Source organism: Chelonus insularis, unplaced genomic scaffold (genome assembly GCF_013357705.1).
Source record: "Chelonus insularis isolate UGA/USDA-ARS -01 unplaced genomic scaffold, ASM1335770v1 contig_85_pilon, whole genome shotgun sequence".
NCBI classification, from domain to species: Eukaryota; Metazoa; Arthropoda; class Insecta; order Hymenoptera; family Braconidae; genus Chelonus; species Chelonus insularis.
Window position 1 is genome coordinate 317,318 of NW_023276773.1, and position 17,513 is coordinate 334,830.

The window sequence follows — 17,513 nt, forward strand, 5'->3', positions numbered from 1 at the left end:
CTTCACTGAACGAAAGACTCTGTCTTATAACTCCCCCCCACCACTTGTCTTCCTCTACCTTTCACTTTCCTACTCCCCCCACTCTAGTATGTTCTCTCCCCCCACCACGACTTCTCCCAATCTTCTGCAGGCTGCTGCTTGCTTGTCGCTCGTTCACTCAGTCGACCGGCGATCGCGCACGCGTGAGGTTATGTTGTAAATGTATCAAAGATATAACGTTAAAATCATTTTTTCTCTTCTATTTTCTTCCATTAGTGTCTTGAAGGGATAAACAAGTGAAACAACTCAAAATAGAAAGCAATTTAAAGAGATAAAAAAATTTTTGTTAAGTGTTTGAGTGATTTTAGATGTAGACATCTTTAAATAATTCTCCTGTATTGAAGATTTTTACAGTGATATTAAAGTGATTTAAAAGCATTTTTCGTGATATTTATTATTTATAAAAGAAAACTATGCTTAAGTTGTTGTGTTGTCTTTCGTGAATAGTGTATTGAATATTGTAAAGTTTTAGTTCATATGTATCGTCAAGTTAAAGAGGATGATGTCGATATCCTGATGCTAAACACGTCCGAGTCGACAAAAATGTGCGACCCCACGGCTTTACTTGATCTCGTTCCCGACGAGGGATTACTTAAACGTCCCTGCATTGATTATAATGAATATACTTATTGTTATGGAGGTGGAGGTGGGTGATTAAAAATTTAGCTATTTAATATAATTATTATATTGATATACTAACCTAAAAAAAAAGAAAAAAAATTTTTACTCCAATTTGAAAGGTTAAAATTCGTACGAAGAAATGTAATTCTGCGGAATAAAAAAAAAAAGTGTTCTGTCAGACATTTGACGGACGAGTTAACGTTGAGGTTAGTGGAGTTTAAAAAGAAGTGTTAGGGTGTAGTGTATATCAAGAAAAATCTTTAAATTTCTTGATAAAAACAGTTACTGAAATTAACCTAGTTGATGTAATCTCTCATGAGAAAAAAGTTTATGCTGTAATTCGTGGAATAATTTAGAAAAGATTTTAAAAGTGCTCTAGAAACATAGGAAATAAGTTAAACGGCATCGATTAATTTTAACAACAAGGGTCAGGTAATTTTTGGTATTTGACTTCCGGATTTTCGACACTTTCCCATGGCTCTTGGAGATCACCTTCAAATGAGGGGTTTTCTTTTACGAAAAATGAACTTGCAAAGAAGAAAAATTATTTCTAGGGATAATTGTAGGTTACTTTGGTGAATTTTATGACTAACAAATGAACCTGAACTAAAAGTAATGATTATTGATGATCCATAACCAATCAAAACAAAAGCATCTGAATATGTTTTTGTTTTTTGGATAACAATAGTGATGTTTTTGTGAAAAAGATAAATGATGTGTCACAGGAGAATAGAAGTAGTGATTAAAAAATTAAATATTTACAGTAATATTTTATCAATTATGAAATCTAGTATTTTTAGCATACCGTTAGATGACAGTCAAGTATCTTTAGTGACATTTTTGATTGTTATATCAATGAATGGTGTTATTTTTCTTCGTTAAGTCATTGAAAGAAAGGTGGAAATTAAGGAGGAAATGTATGTGATGGTTGTTAAAAAACGTGACTATAATATTCTAGGGTTTTTTTTTTCTTTTTCTAAGTAAACAGTCGAAATAATTCAAAGAATTGTCGTAAAAATTTTATTCTTACTCCATTCACTTTATTTTGTAATACATAAAATTTTCATAAAATCATTCCTATGATTTTTTTTTCTCCCCCCCCCTTTCTAAAAATGTATTACAAAATTTCGTTTTATAACTAATAAATAATTTTTTTTTATTATTCTCACGTTTTAAAATATTTTTTAGTACTTTTTTCTTTTGTGTGTTAAGTTGAGCATAAAAAAAAGGGAAAAATTCCATAAAAATGCGTTTTAATTTTTTGGAGTAAAAATGACGTCTTAAAAAATATTTGAAAGTTTGTTAGTATTGATGGGTTTAAAGAGACTTGTCTCTTTTATTTTGAATGAAATAAAAATGTGAGATGAAATGGTTGACATAATAGTTTAGTCGGGGGTGTACAGTTAAAAGTAGAGGTAACAAAAATAAATATATTTATTTTATTAATATTGACATTCCTAACTATTTAAAACTGTTAAATATTCATAAAATATTTTATTATTATTTACTATTTAAATAATTTACAACAAATTTTATTCTCATAAAAAACTATTTTTAATTAAACTTTGTTTGTTATTATTTATAATTAAATTTATTGCTAAATAATTTAAAAAAAAAAATTAAATTAATTATTAAACTATAATCACGAATTAAATATTTGATTTTAAAAATACTTAATTACTCTTAATTGTCTATTGTTTCTAAATAATCCCAACTACTATTCATTCTTCATTAAAATATAATTTCTGTATAATTGATTAATTACTAAATTATTATGATCAGTTAAAATATTTATATTATTTAAATAATTAATTGCAATAATTAAATCGAATATTTTATTTGTTATCAAAAATATTTTGATTGAAGAAAGAAAAATGGATTTTTAATAATCATTTAATTGTTGATTTAATTAAACCAAAGTATTTATTTTGTACGGTGGCTAAGCTATGTAAGCATAGAAGTGACAGATAACAAAAGAAATATCTTGACATAATTCTCATATTACCTCTATTATCCGAAAAGTTATTTAACAGACCTACAAATATTACATCCATTGTTACGTGTATTCTCATTAGAGACACGTGCGTGGTTATCGATTGCTCGTCGCAAGCCGTCGGAGTCTGAGATCTAATTGCGAAGAGAGAGTCTGTATAGTGCTGTTGTACACTAGGTAGTAATGTCTCATCCCCCTGAACACACCCTTGTGCGAATTCGATGGCGACAGAACGGTTCCGAGGGGTTAAAGTCCCTCGTAGAAGGTGGAGTCGTGGCGAAAGATGGGGAAAAACGGGGTGGTGTCTAACTCTCTCTTTCTGAAGGGCGAATCCTAGACCTTTAGATCTCTGTCCAATATCCGCGACCTGCCAAAAGCACTAATATCTTCTTCTTTTTCTATTTCTCCCTTCGATACTTACTAACCCTCCCCCTTTTTATATCTAACTACGTTCGACCCTCAATCGAAGGGGGCCTCTGTCTCTGTCTTACGACGACGGCCGTCACATCGATCTTGAGCCTCAGCTCAACGGATTTATTTCAGTCGCTTTTGAGGCAAGAGAGAAAAATAAAAACGTAAAAGGGACGAGACAGGAAAGAAAAAGGGATGTGGTTAAGAAAAATAGTCTCCTCCATCGCACCACCCTGGCAAAGTTAATCTTGGAATTAACGCCGGATTACGTCAACCAATTGCTACTGATGGATGAGATGATTAATATTAAAAAAAGACGTTTTTAAATTATAATTTACTCAATAAATTCGTACTTTTTTTTTAATAGACTTATTTTAATTCGATAATTAACTTCTTTATCGTAAAAAACAGGAAATTTCCGTTAAAATGAGTACCCACATGACTACTTTTACATTAAAAATTGAAAACTTCCGAATAATTGCAAAAAAAATGGCAATAATTGCTCATGAATAGGAATAATAATGAATGTAGCTTGTGGGTACTCATTTTAACGGAAATTTCCTGCTGAAAATGAAACTAATATTTAAAAAAATTATTTCGCAAATTTGCAAAAATAATTGGCAAAAATTATTAGATTTTTTTTTCTTTCGGAATTGATTCCCCTATATTCAACAGCACAAAATGTCTGTAAAATAAATACTCACATGATGACTACTTTTGCCTCAGCAAACAATTGCAAAAATTTCGAATAATTGCTAATAAATAAACATAAAAATAAATCTAGCTTGTAATTATTCATTTAATTGTAAATTTCTTGCTATAAATGAAATTAATAATCAACAAATTTTATTCTTCAAATTTGCAAAAAATAATTAGCAAAATAATGAATCAAAGATCAATCAGTTAAATAATTTTTATCTTAGTCAATATTTTTGCCCTATTTGTCGAGTTAAAGTGTGGCAAGGTAAGAAGAAGAGAGTGGAGATGAAGAGGGAAAATTTAAATGAAATATTAATTACAGGGAAATAACGAGGTTCAACGATCTCTTTCTCTCAAGAGACTTGGAAGACCCTTCGAAGCTCTCTTCTCCAAGCCTTAAGTTCTTCTGAGTTAACAAACTAGAGGGTTAAATATATCAAGATATTATTTTTCAACCACTACACAAAATATCAGTAAATCCTAAAAGTTTCCCAAAAAAAAAACAAAGTACATATTAATCAACAAACTCCAAAATTATCCAACTGTAAAGTACTTTAATATCATTATTTCTAATACTTGAGGCAAGAGTGTCCATTACCATCATCAACAAAGCAAAAAGGAGATCGAAATAAGCCGAAACTTGATGAATAAAAGCTTCTTTGTATAAAAGAATAAGAGTTCAGGTAGCGAAAGAATAACATTAAAGTTCTAGAGTTTTTGATGTTGTGTGTCAGGTTAGTGTAGTTGAAGTACAAAAGGATGCAATGTGCACCATAAGATCACGCTAGCATCGAATTATTTGTGCTTGGATGAATCTTGAAGAAGAGAACGAAAAAAAAGGTGGGGTAGGAAAATTTTTTTTCTGGGCCCACAGAGACATGTAAGTCCCCAGGCGGCCTTAAGGCCCCACAATAACGTATTGGGGACCGTTTGGTCTTTCTTTTGAGCACCTTGTTGTCGCACCCGGCCGCGTAATGGATGCGCACACCCATTCAGAACCATGTCAAAATGCGTAACATAATATCCAGACCATTTCGCTTGTTTTGTTGCCCACTTTTCAGTTCAGAAGTGTATTGGGAGGGGAGTAAGGGCCCGTGTCTAATGGAATTTATTAGAGACACTATTTTAGGGTGGAGATGCTCTTGATTTTTCTACGAAATATTAACAAATGGGTGTAACTCTGTGTTTTATTCTTTCTTTTTCAATTTACACGACTTTTTCCTTTTTTTTGCATCTCTTTTGTAAATAGAAGATAAAGATGAGTGAAAAAAGGAATCCTGATGAGGATCTTAAGCACTTTGATCAGGTTGCTTTCTTAACGTTAAGCTTGGAAGATTTTCAAAAGTCCATCATATCATGATTGAAATCAATTCCAACCCTTTTTTTCTATTAAAAAAACCATGTGGAAAAGTTTGTTTTCACCAGGTGGTACAGCTCTAGATGTTGATGATAAGAATTAAGGCTTTTTTTGGGCCTTACCAGCTTTATAATTACGTGGTCGGCTTTTTGGTGGGATTATATATCATATGAAAAGCTAGTTTTAGCCAAAATTATATATTTAAACATATTCCTGAAGATTATAAAGTTTTAGTAGTGAATTTAATTATGCTGATGCTTTTTATTTTTAATTAAAATAAATATACTAAATAAATATTGAATTTTTCAGGTTGTTTATTGGACAACTCGGCACCACGGGGACCACCCGATGTGCCACCTCGCAATCCTACAATGAATCGTTTAAACGGAAGACTGCCAGGAAGTCATACGACAAGTGAGCACGATCGTGATCCAGATTTAGAACCATCTTGCCTTGTACGAACACCATCTGGAAATTTTTACAATATACCAAGTACGTATATATTTTTCTTTTTGTTATCATTTAAAAACACACATAAACATCCCATGATGAAGACAAAAAAACGTAATGAAAGAAAAATAAAAATCCATGTTTCCTAAACGTTCTCCAATCACGTCCCTTTGGAAATTCTATAATGATGGTCTACCCATACTCTTCAAATAGGGCACACCCGCAATTAGTGGGGCATTACTTGGACTTCCCACGCTATATAGACGTGATATAGCTATAAAGAGAGAGAGAGAGAGAGAGAGAGAGAGATGGTAGAGCAAAGGTCCTGAAGCACAAGACAAAGCCTTTCAAGAAGGAGGTATATATCGACCGTCAAAGTCGAACCCCAACTCAAACTCGAAACTTAAGAGGTTGGAAATCCCTTCCTTCCGTCTGTAATTATGACCAAGAAACACATAGGTGCTAATATCTCTTGGCCTTGTTTTGCATGGTCTTCTTGCGGTTCCATTTACCGCATGAAATTTGATACGGAGTACTACATACAGAATCTTCATATTTTTGTTGGCTTGGTCTTGATGGATATATCAAGTTTACCAAAACTGTTTTAACCGTTTAGTAATTTCCTTATGAAGCCACATTATTTATTATTCTTATTCTTCTTTCATTTTCAATCATATTATAAAATGATAATAATAAATTAAACATTAAAATCATTTTGTAATATTTTTACTTTTAATGTTGATGAAATGTTGGAGATAATATTTGCCTTTTAAATAAAAAGATAATATCTTCTTCATTTCAAGGGAATATTTTAAAATAATAATAATAATGTTAAGTTAGAATAATATCAGTTGATTAAATATCTAATTTATTCATGTTTCTTTATTTGCAGAGATTCCGAAGAATGAATATAATAACAAAAATCAATCTACAGGAAATAGTCCAATAAAAGTCGAACTACAGAACAATATGGACAGGTGAGATGAATGAGTCTTACATCATGATCGATCAACCACTCACAACTGTCTTTACTTATACTTCACTCTATGATGCTAGTGTAAACTATACTCTTGGAAGTTGAAAAAGAAACCGTAAAACTTGCAAAAATCAAATATAAATGCCATGAAGTGACACAAAACATTAAATTCTTAACCATGACAACACCTTTAGCTTCTTTTTTCTTTCTTCTAATACTGCTTCTTATACTCTAACTACACTCGCGTCCCATTTTTTTCCGGCTCCTCAAGAATCAGAATGAACCTAACACCCCTATGAATCATCCATTCATACCCTGAACAATGAGCACATAGTGCTCGAGACGAATTGTCATTCTTTCCCTTCTTGACTTGGCTGAAAAGTCACTAAAGTTTGCCGTGAAAATTTCCGTACTCTCACTTGAACATGTGGTCGCGTCCTTTTCTTCTATTCAAGAGCCCTTGAAATACCTTTAAACGGTCGAAAAGATAAATAAAATAGAGAACATTAATATTCTGAAAATTAAGTGGTTTTTCTTTTCTATCTTTTCTTTAGAAAAATAGAAAAGTTTTTTTTTTATACAAAGCACTCATTTCTACACCATCATCCCGCATCTATTAAACTTAATTAACAAAAATAAATTTAAAAAACATTTTTATTTATAGTTTTTTTCTAAAAAAAAAATAATAATCAACTTGGAGTTTATTAACTTTATTTATCAAGATCTATGTTAAATTTTCAATTTTATAGATAAGAATATGAAGATTAATTATTTATTTATTGAATTAAATGATTAATTTTAATAGATAGTAATAAAAGAAAGTCATTTAATCGAATAAAATCAATGAAAAAAATATCTAAGTAGATCCAGCATCCATTCCTTTCTGTCAACTATTGAAGAAAAGCAAACTTTCCCTCCTACTCACGATGGAATCTGTCTATCTCGTTCAAATATTATCGTTAGACTTCTGGCAAGTCACAGGAATCGCTTCAAGTCCAGTGTAAACACTTTTGTTAGTCAGCTTTTTGCTTGTATACTTGATGAAAAATATCTCAGCATTTGCCGCAAGTCAATTCACTTTGACTCTTGAACAAAGTATTTTATAACATTACTTTTAGTGTTAGATCATTTCATTTTTACGCATTAATTGATTTATTTTTATTTAATTAATTAATTAACTAATCAAGATTGGTTTATTTATCATCAATTTGATGTTACAGGGTACCACTACCGTACGGTCATGCACCATCAATGATTCCAATGAGGAGGCAAAGTATTCGATGTCATTTCCGTAAAGGAATTGACTGGTGCAGTTGGAAATTAATTGCAATTGTTGTTATTATGGTATCTCTTTGTCTAACTGCTGTTCTTACTTATGTAGCTGGTAAGTTGTTCATTAATTTTCTTCCTCTTAACTTTAAAAGCTCATATACATCAATCAATTTTTATTAATACACTTAGACCTTTTATTCTAGTGTTTGAAAAAAAATTATTTAATTATTTATTATGAGCTTGTAAAGTTATAAAATTCCCCTTCCCATAATTAAGAAAATTTTTTCATTTCTAATTTAAGCTTCCAATACAGTTAACTGGTCATACCAAGGCACAAAAGCCTGTACAGTTTTGGTGGGTGATTCAGACACAAAGCAATCAGCAGATGCCAAAAATTCATCATCAACATCATCAACTGGCAGTAGATCACGTCAACCTTCATCAGGAGGTAGGGATCATGATCTTCCAGATCAACTTCAAAATATTTTTTTCAGTCGTAAACGTAGAGACACAGTTAATCAGCATGATGAGCACCAAACCCGTAGTACTGAAATAGAATTGGTAACTTTGCATGATAAGGTTTTGGTGCATGATCTACAGCATGATGGTGGTAATTTTGTTTACTCAACAACTAATTTGGATCTTGAGGAAACCTCCTCAGATAATTATAAATTTGGTGATAACACACAATCAACTTTTTTTACAACTTCTTCACCCTCAAGCGAATCATCGCAATCTACATCTTCAAGTATATCAAGTAGATCTAGTAGTATTGCACATGATTATCAAACTACTCTGTCTTCTACTCTCACTTATTCATCTTCTCTTTCGTCATTGGATGAATTGTCAACTGAAACGACTTCAACCCCATCTACATCAACACCTTCATCAACTGATCAGGTAATTTACCAGAAGCAAGATAGTATTATTGACGAAACAATACCAATTGAGACTGTAGATGAAGAAATTATACTCAATGATGCTGAAATACAACAACCAAAAATATTGGAGACAACTTACTTCCCAGAAGATGAAGATCAGACTTCAAGTATTATTGCTGATGATCTTCAGGCTCTGAATAAAGATACAGAAATTAGGGGTTCAACTTCAAATGTTTCTTATGATGATGTTCAAATCCTAGATGAGATTCCAGCTGTTTTAGATGATCAAACCAAGTTCCAGGGTGGTGAGAATACTTTAGATGTTTCTTCAAGTGCAACTTCAAGTTCTACAATTGTTGAAAAGGTTGTTGAAGAATCTACAAAGAGCCAATCAATCCTTAAAATTACTTCACTACCTTTTGAAGACGAGGATTCAGTTATTACATCATTACAACCTCAAGATAACCGAGATTTAAATCTAGAAGATCATGTAGAACAGCCACAACATGATTTTCCAGGTTCAATAGTGATGAATTATGATCAAGAACTACTAGAGATTGTGAAGTTAAATCAAAAGAAGCCAGCAACTTTATCTGAATCAAGATCTAAATACAATCCAATTCATAGTGAAGAAGAATTCAAAGAAGATGAGAAGAAAAAATTAGAAGAATCAATAAATAAGTTGGATGATATTAAAGAAATGAAATTTTCATCAACATTTCCTACTTCTTCATCATCGGATCTTGGTTTATCGCATGCCATGCATGGTTCAGGTTCTAATTCAATAACTCGCCCTAATTCTCCTTCAGAGCCTGTCCAAATTAACGAAATTAACATTGGGAATTCACGAAGAATTCTTGTCAACGTAACAATAGCAAGCTCAGACCCTTCATCAAGGTCTCGGCCAATTTATGTGCTATCAGTATCAGTACCTAGTGATCCTGATACTAACAATATTCCTTGGGTTAATATGAGTCCTGTAGATGAAGAATATCCTGCTAATAATTTAAAACAAGCTGATTCCCAAACTTTGGAATCACGAGAGGATCCTTTACCCCCACCACCAAGACCACCAGCATCACCACCACCTATTTGGGCTGGTGGTGAATGTGAGTGCTCTTGTCCATGTATGGAATCATCATCTGATGAATGGGACACTTTTTCTGATGATGATAATCCGTCTTTCATTGCTGAAGATGTCAATTCAAATGGAATAAATATGGAGATTGATCAAATTCATGATCTAGGTATTAATAAAGCATCGAGTCCAGAGTCATCAACATTGAGTACACCAAGTGACGGTGATGTTGTCACAGGATTGACGATGACTACTGATGCTGCTGAATCAAATACAAGTTCACGATGTGGGACAACCCCACTTCCACCTGAGCCCACTATCCTAATTCTTGAAGGTGAGGTCTTGATTTTCTGCTTCTCTGCAGCAGCTTCTTCACCTCCTTCATCGGCTTTTTTTTTTTGCATGAAATGCACTTAAAGGCTTTATAAATACACTTAAATATTTTTTTTTTTTTGACTCATCAGTCTACTTACAGGCTCACTAATTAATCGGTAAGACATTCATTAAGCAAAAAAAAACTAACAAATTGATTGCAAAAGCAATTTTATAACTTTTAATTAATGCTTGTAATTAAAATAACGATGCTAAATAATCATCATAATTGGATTATTAATAATTTATATATATTTTTTTTCAGGTGCAAGGACATTCCCAGCAAGATCTTTTCCACCTGATGGAACAACATTCGCTCAAGTTGCTTTAGGTCAACATTTAAGCAAAGAAATACCAGCTTACAGTTATTGGAATATGCAATTCTATCAATCGGAAGCTGCTTATGTTCGGTTCGATTATAATATTCCCAGAGGAGCGTCTATAGGAGTTTATGCGAGGAGAAATGCATTACCTACACATACCCAATATGATCTACTTGAAGTTCTGAGTGGATTTAAAGCTAGAAATACCCGAGCTTCTCATGTAAGTATTATTATTTTTTATTTCAACTTGTAAATAAATTATTTTCATATAAATCTACGGATTACAGTGCTGTTGTTATTCATATTGGATTTAGATATTGATGCAAAACTTATTTACACATTTATTTAAAAAAAAAAACAATTATTTATTTTTCTTGTTTTTTTTTTTGTTGTAGCCTTCAATTAAAAAAGAAGTAACACACTATATGGAACCTGGTCATTGGTTTTTATCATTATACAATGATGACAGTGATCCCCAAGAACTTTCATTCATCGCAGTAATAGCAGAAGACATGACTCATAACTGTCCCAATGGATGCAGCGGCAAAGGAGAATGTTTATTAGGCCATTGTAAATGCAATCCTGGATTTGGTGGTGAAGATTGTAGTGATAGTGTTTGCCCGGTATTATGTAGTTCACGTGGAGAATATATCAATGGCGAGTGTCAGTGTAATCCTGGATGGAAAGGAAAAGAATGCTCACTACGCCATGATGAATGTGAAGTTCCGGACTGCAATGGTCACGGGCATTGCACCAACGGAAAATGCAACTGCGTTCGAGGATATAAAGGAAAGTTTTGTGAAGAACAGGACTGCCCACATCCTACATGTTCAGGTCATGGATTTTGCGCAGAAGGTACTTGTATTTGTAAAAAAGGTTGGAAGGGTCCTGATTGTAGTCAAATGGACAAAGAAGCTCTTCAATGTCTTCCTGACTGCAGTGGACATGGTAATTTTGATTTGGAATCACAGACTTGTCATTGTGAACCTATGTGGTCTGGTGATGATTGTTCCAAAGGTACTTCAAGTTTATTTATTAATTTATATTTATATTAATAAGTGAATATTAATTAATAAAGATTATTTTGTTTTAGAATTATGTGATCTAGACTGTGGTCCACATGGCCACTGTGTTGACAATGCCTGTGATTGTCTTCCTGGTTGGTCTGGAGAACTTTGCAATCTCAAACAATGTGATCCACGTTGTAATGAACATGGTCAATGTAAAAATGGTACATGTTTGTGTGTCACTGGATGGAATGGACGTCATTGTACGATGGAAGGTTGTCCCAATTCATGTTCAGGACATGGTCAATGTCGTGTTAATAATGATGCTCAATGGGAATGTAAGTGCTATGATGGATGGGATGGAAAAGACTGCAGTGTTCTTCTTGAACAAAATTGTAATGATGGTCGTGATAATGATAAAGGTATTAATTTTAATCAAATATATATCCATTTAATATGACCTATTGATTAAGTTAAATATTTAAATTAATTCTCTTTTAAACATTCTAGATGGCCTAATTGACTGTGCGGATCCTGAATGTTGTTTAACTTACGCTTGTAGAGGAAGTCAATTATGTGTTTCCGCACCAAAGCCTATTGACGTTTTACTTCGCAAGCAGCCACCCGCAATTACGGCCTCTTTCTTTGAGAGAATGAAATTCTTAATTGACGAAGGTAGTCTTCAGAATTACGCACGACAGGAGAGCTTTAATGAAAGGTGAGTTTCTTTAAAAAAAAAAAAAAACTAATTTTTTTTTTATTTTAACTTTTAATATAACGATTTAAAATTAAATATATTTAATTGAATAATAGCTCATTATTCATAAATACAATTTTTTTTATAATACTGCTAAATAAAAGTAAAAAAAAAAGAAAAGGGGAAGTAATTATATAATTATAAATAATTAATTAAAGTATCAATGAATATTAAAAAATAAAAATTAGGAGAATTTTTAAATTGCTATATTTTTTTTCCAATTATTTTGATTGGCAACTATTTTAATATTATATAACTTATTAAAAATTAAATCAATTAGTTGAATATTTTATTCATTAAATCATTTATTTATTAAAAAAAAAAAAAAAAATAATAAGACGATACATAAATATTACTTTCCTGTCGACTATGCGCTGTTGTGACCCATGTCAAAATCATTCCCAAATATTTATATATATTATATATTTATATTTAAATATTGTTATATTAATATATTAATATTATTATCTCATATATATTATGTTTTATAAATAATAAATATTATTAATTGTTTTATTTATACTTAATTAATCTTTAAAACCAAGCAATATTTTTTGTAAACAAATTATTAATATTAATATATTAATATAACACATTGATATATATATATATATATATATTATTTCTGTATATATGTATGCGTGAGAGTGTACCCTGGATCTTAAAAAAATATTTATTATTTAATCAATTAATTTGTTATCTCCTCCCCCACCAAAAAAAAACAAAAAAGATCACTTTACTTTAAAATATTTTTAATTAATTTTAATTAATTGTTTATTTTAATATTTTATCCTTGGTCTTTTGTCTAATTGGAGCTTTCGTGCTTTGATGTGTATGATCCTAATTATGAGAAAATAAGTTTTATTTATTCCCAAGTATTAGTTTTCAAATAATTTTTTAAATAAAAAAAAAAAACCTACGAAAAAAAAGAGATCTTTTTTTAATTGGGATCTGTTTTATCCGTGCTGCTCGATCAGTGTATTCTGGAATCACTTCAATACGAGGTAAGAATGTCAAGAAGACCAATGATGATAATGAATGATGATTATTGATGACTTTATGATTGTTATGAGTGATTATTATTAAATAATTATAGCTTCATTGCTTTCCATTTACGTGTGTTGTCAAATCATATTTCTTATTTACTTTGTCAATTTTCGAATTAATTAAATTATTTATTACAATTAATTTAATTGTAAATAATTTTAATATAATAATATATTTTGATAAATAAATAAATAAAATATTTTATGACAAAGTAATGAAAGAAAAAAAAAAAAAAAGCTTTAAACCATTTATGTGTCATTGTAAACAGTTTGTAATTTGTTAATTGTTGCATGGTTTATTTGTTTTTTAAATTCCTATATTTTTGTTTCGTGACGTTTTGTATTGAGCTTTTGACGAGAAAAAAATAAATAAAAATACGTATCTTGTTGATTGTTACACTCAAATAATTGTGACAAATGATCCTGTATCGTCTTTAAAACAAATGAAACGAAAAAAAAAAAAAAATTTGAACAAAATGTTTTAAAAGCCAAAAAATGTTTTCTTTTAATTCAATTTGTAATATTGTTATATTTATTATTATTATTATTATTATTAATTGATTAATTAATAGAAAAATTTAGATATTTGCTAGTTTTTTTGCGTAACTATTTTTATTATCGCCTACAATGTAGTTTAATGAATTTTTTGAAAGAATATTTATTCTTTTTTTTTTTTTTTATAAAGTTAATGTAATTTATTAATTTTTAATAAGTCAATTAATATCAATATTATTTCTTTTCTTTAGCCGATCTGCTGTTGTAAGAGGTCGTGTCGTAACTTCTATGGGTACAGGATTAATGGGTGTACGTGTCAGCACCAGTACACCATTGGAAGGTTTCACTTTAACAAGAGACGATGGTTGGTTTGATCTACTTGTCAATGGTGGTGGTGCTGTGACACTTCAATTTGGTCGATCGCCATTTAAACCACAAACTCACATCGTTTTTGTGCCTTGGAATGAGGTAAATATCTTTTTTTTATGACTAGAAATTATCAAAGACAAATCAAAAGAATATTCTAAATAGAGTTTATTTTTTTTCTTTCTTAAGGTGGTAATTATTGATCGAATTGTGATGAGTACTGTTGATGAAAAGCCACCAATACATGTAGCACATGCTTGTGGAGCTCATGATTATGATCTGATGAAACCTGTGGTATTGGCAACTTGGAAGCATGGTTTCCAAGGAGCATGTCCTGATAAAAGTGCCATTTTAACGGAATCTCAAGTAGTCCAAGAAAGTCTACAAATTCCTGGAACTGGTTTGAATCTAGTCTACCACAGTTCACGTGCTGCTGGATATTTATCGACCATTCAACTTCAATTAACGCCTGAAGTGATTCCTCCTACTCTGAATCTCATCCACTTGCGTATAACTATTGAAGGAATACTTTTTGAGAAAACCTTTGAAGCTGATCCAGTGATCAAATTCACTTATGCTTGGAATAGGCTTAATGTTTATCGTCAAAGAGTTTACGGAGTAACGACAGCTATGGTTAAAGTTGGCTACGAGTATAGTGATTGCAAAGACATCATCTGGGATGTTCAGACAACCAAATTAAGTGGCCATGACATGTCAATATCGGAAGTTGGTGGTTGGAACTTGGATATTCATCACCGTTACAATTTCCATGAAGGTATCTTACAGAAAGGTGATGGATCTAATATCTATTTGAAGCAAAAACCTCGAGTGATCCTTACTACAATGGGAGATGGTCATCAACGTCCATTGGACTGTTATGAATGTGATGGTCAAGCATCAAAACAAAGACTACTTGCTCCAGTTGCTTTAGCAGCTTCTCCAGATGGATCAATCTTTGTTGGAGACTTCAACTTAATTCGAAAGATTCTTGTTGATGGAACAGTACGAACTGTAGTCCGACTAAATGCCACAAGAGTTTCTTACCGTTACCATATCGCCTTAAGTCCTTTGGATGGAGTTCTCTACATCTCAGACCCTGAATCTCATCAGATTATTCGAGTACGTGATACGAATGATTACTCAGACCCCGATCATAACTGGGAGACGGTTGTAGGCAGTGGAGAAAGATGTTTACCAGGTGATGAAGCTCACTGTGGTGATGGAGCTCTTGCTAGAGATGCTAAATTGGCTTATCCAAAAGGTGTAGCTGTTTCGACTGACAATGTTCTCTACTTCGCTGATGGAACCAACATTAGAATGGTTGACCGTGATGGAATAATCACGACTGTCATTGGCAACCACATGCACAAGTCTCACTGGAAACCCATTCCGTGTGAAGGAACTTTAAATGTTGAAGAGGTACACTTACGTTGGCCTACAGAACTGGCCATTAATCCACTTGACAATTCTCTTCACATCATTGATGATCACATGGTTCTTCAATTAGCTCCAGATGGACGTGTTAAAGTTGTTGCTGGACGTCCTCTACACTGTGCCAGTCCATCCACTAACTTTGACACAGAACTTGCCACTCATGCCACCTTAGTCATGCCTCAGAGTATTGCATTTGGACCATCTGGCAACTTATTCATCGCTGAAAGTGACTCTCAACGAATCAACAGAGTGAGAGTGATTGGAACTGACGGCAAAATTTCTCCATTTGCTGGCGCTGAGTCGAAATGTAACTGTCTAGAACGTGGATGTGATTGCTTTGAAGCCGATCATTATCTAGCATCAACATCAAAATTCAATACCATATCAGCCGTGACTGTTTCTCCAGATGGTGTTGTTCATATCGGTGATCAAGCGAATTATCGCATTCGATCTGTCATGGCGTCAATTCCTGATGCTAGCGGAGCTAGAGAATATGAAATCTATTCACCAGATACTCAAGAAATTTACATCTTTAATCGATTTGGTCAGCATATCACAACAAAGAATATTCTAACTGGTGAAACTTTCTACGTTTTTACTTACAATGTTAACACAAGTAATGGCAAACTTAGTACTGTCACTGATGCAAGTGGAAACAAGGTCTTTTTGTTACGTGATTACAGCAGCCAAGTGAATTCTATTGAAAACACAAAAGGCCAGAAATGTAGACTCCGAATGTCACGGTTGAAAATGTTACATGAATTAAGCACACCTGATAATTACAACGTTACCTTTGACTATCATGGCGTCACTGGATTACTGAAAACGAAATTAGACAGCACTGGTAGGAGTTACGTTTATAACTATGATGAATTTGGAAGATTGACTAGTGCGGTAACACCAACTGGTAAGGTCATTGATCTCACGTTTGATTTGAGTGTCAAAGGTGCTACGGTAAAAGTTGGCCAGAATAACCGAAAGCCAATTTCAATGTTGATCAAAGGAAGTAGCGTAATAACGAAAATTGGTGAAGCTGAGCAACGTACAACAGTTTCTGGTGATGGATCAGTTGGATTCGTTACTTCATGGGCTCATACAATTAGCACTGATACTCTTCCCTATGCTGTTCTTGGAGAAATTGAACCACTTTTAGGTGAAAGTTATCCAGTACCATCCAAACAAAGAACTGAAGTTGCTGGAGATTTAGCAAATCGCTTTGAATGGCGTTACTTTTTGCGCAAAGTTGCTGGAAAGAATCGTGGTAATGCTAAAATGATTGCTCAAGTTGGTAAGAAGCTTAGAGTTAATGGAGATGTGCTGTTGTCTCTTGAATATGACAGAGAAACAAATACCGTAGCAGTATTTATTGATGATCGAGTAGAACTTCTGAATGTCACTTATGATAGAAATGCTAGACCACTCAAGTGGACACCAAGAAATGGAATCTTTGCAGGAGTTGACTTGGAATACGATCGATTTAGTAGACTGACAAGATGGACTTGGGGTGATATTGGTGAAACTTATGGATTCGATAGAGCTGGAAGACTATTTGAGATTAAATACTCAGACGGTACTGCAATGGTTTATGCTTTCAAAGACATGTTTAGTAGTCTTCCGCTTAAAGTAACTACTCCAAGGGGCAGTGATTATCTTCTGCAATATGATGAGGCTGGAGCGCTGCAGTCGCTCACCACGCCTAGAGGACACATTCATGCGTTCTCTTTGCAGACTTCTCTTGGATTCTACAAATATCAATACTATTCTCCCATGAATCGACATCCTTACGAAATTCTTTACAACGATGACGGACAGATTTTGGCCAAAGTTTATCCACACCAAAGTGGCAAAGTGTCTTATGTTTATGATCACACAGGAAAATTGGAAACTACTTTTGCTGGTGAGTTATTCAAACAATTCTAATATATCTTATTATTAT

The 17,513-nt window shown here is 32.5% G+C and overlaps 1 protein-coding gene across 9 annotated transcripts in view; it reads left to right on the forward strand.

Moving 5' to 3' along the window:
- Positions 1–17,513, forward strand: part of Ten-m (teneurin transmembrane protein Ten-m) — a 272,219-nt gene that overhangs the window by 250,753 nt on the left and 3,953 nt on the right. For 3 of the 9 annotated variants that reach the window (XM_035090690.1, XM_035090694.1, XM_035090695.1), the window contains 11 exons: positions 5,430–5,612; positions 6,463–6,547; positions 7,767–7,930; positions 8,120–10,111; positions 10,415–10,692; positions 10,868–11,489; positions 11,566–11,901; positions 11,990–12,197; positions 13,214–13,240; positions 14,029–14,245; positions 14,333–17,474. In XM_035090690.1, coding sequence (XP_034946581.1) covers positions 5,430–5,612; positions 6,463–6,547; positions 7,767–7,930; positions 8,120–10,111; positions 10,415–10,692; positions 10,868–11,489; positions 11,566–11,901; positions 11,990–12,197; positions 13,214–13,240; positions 14,029–14,245; positions 14,333–17,474 — 7,254 coding nt within the window. Of the gene's footprint in view, positions 1–396; positions 686–5,429; positions 5,613–6,462; positions 6,548–7,766; positions 7,931–8,119; positions 10,112–10,414; positions 10,693–10,867; positions 11,490–11,565; positions 11,902–11,989; positions 12,198–13,213; positions 13,241–14,028; positions 14,246–14,332; positions 17,475–17,513 lie in introns of those variants that run through there. The other 6 variants (XM_035090696.1, XM_035090693.1, XM_035090691.1 and 3 more) reach the window with 6 other exon arrangements.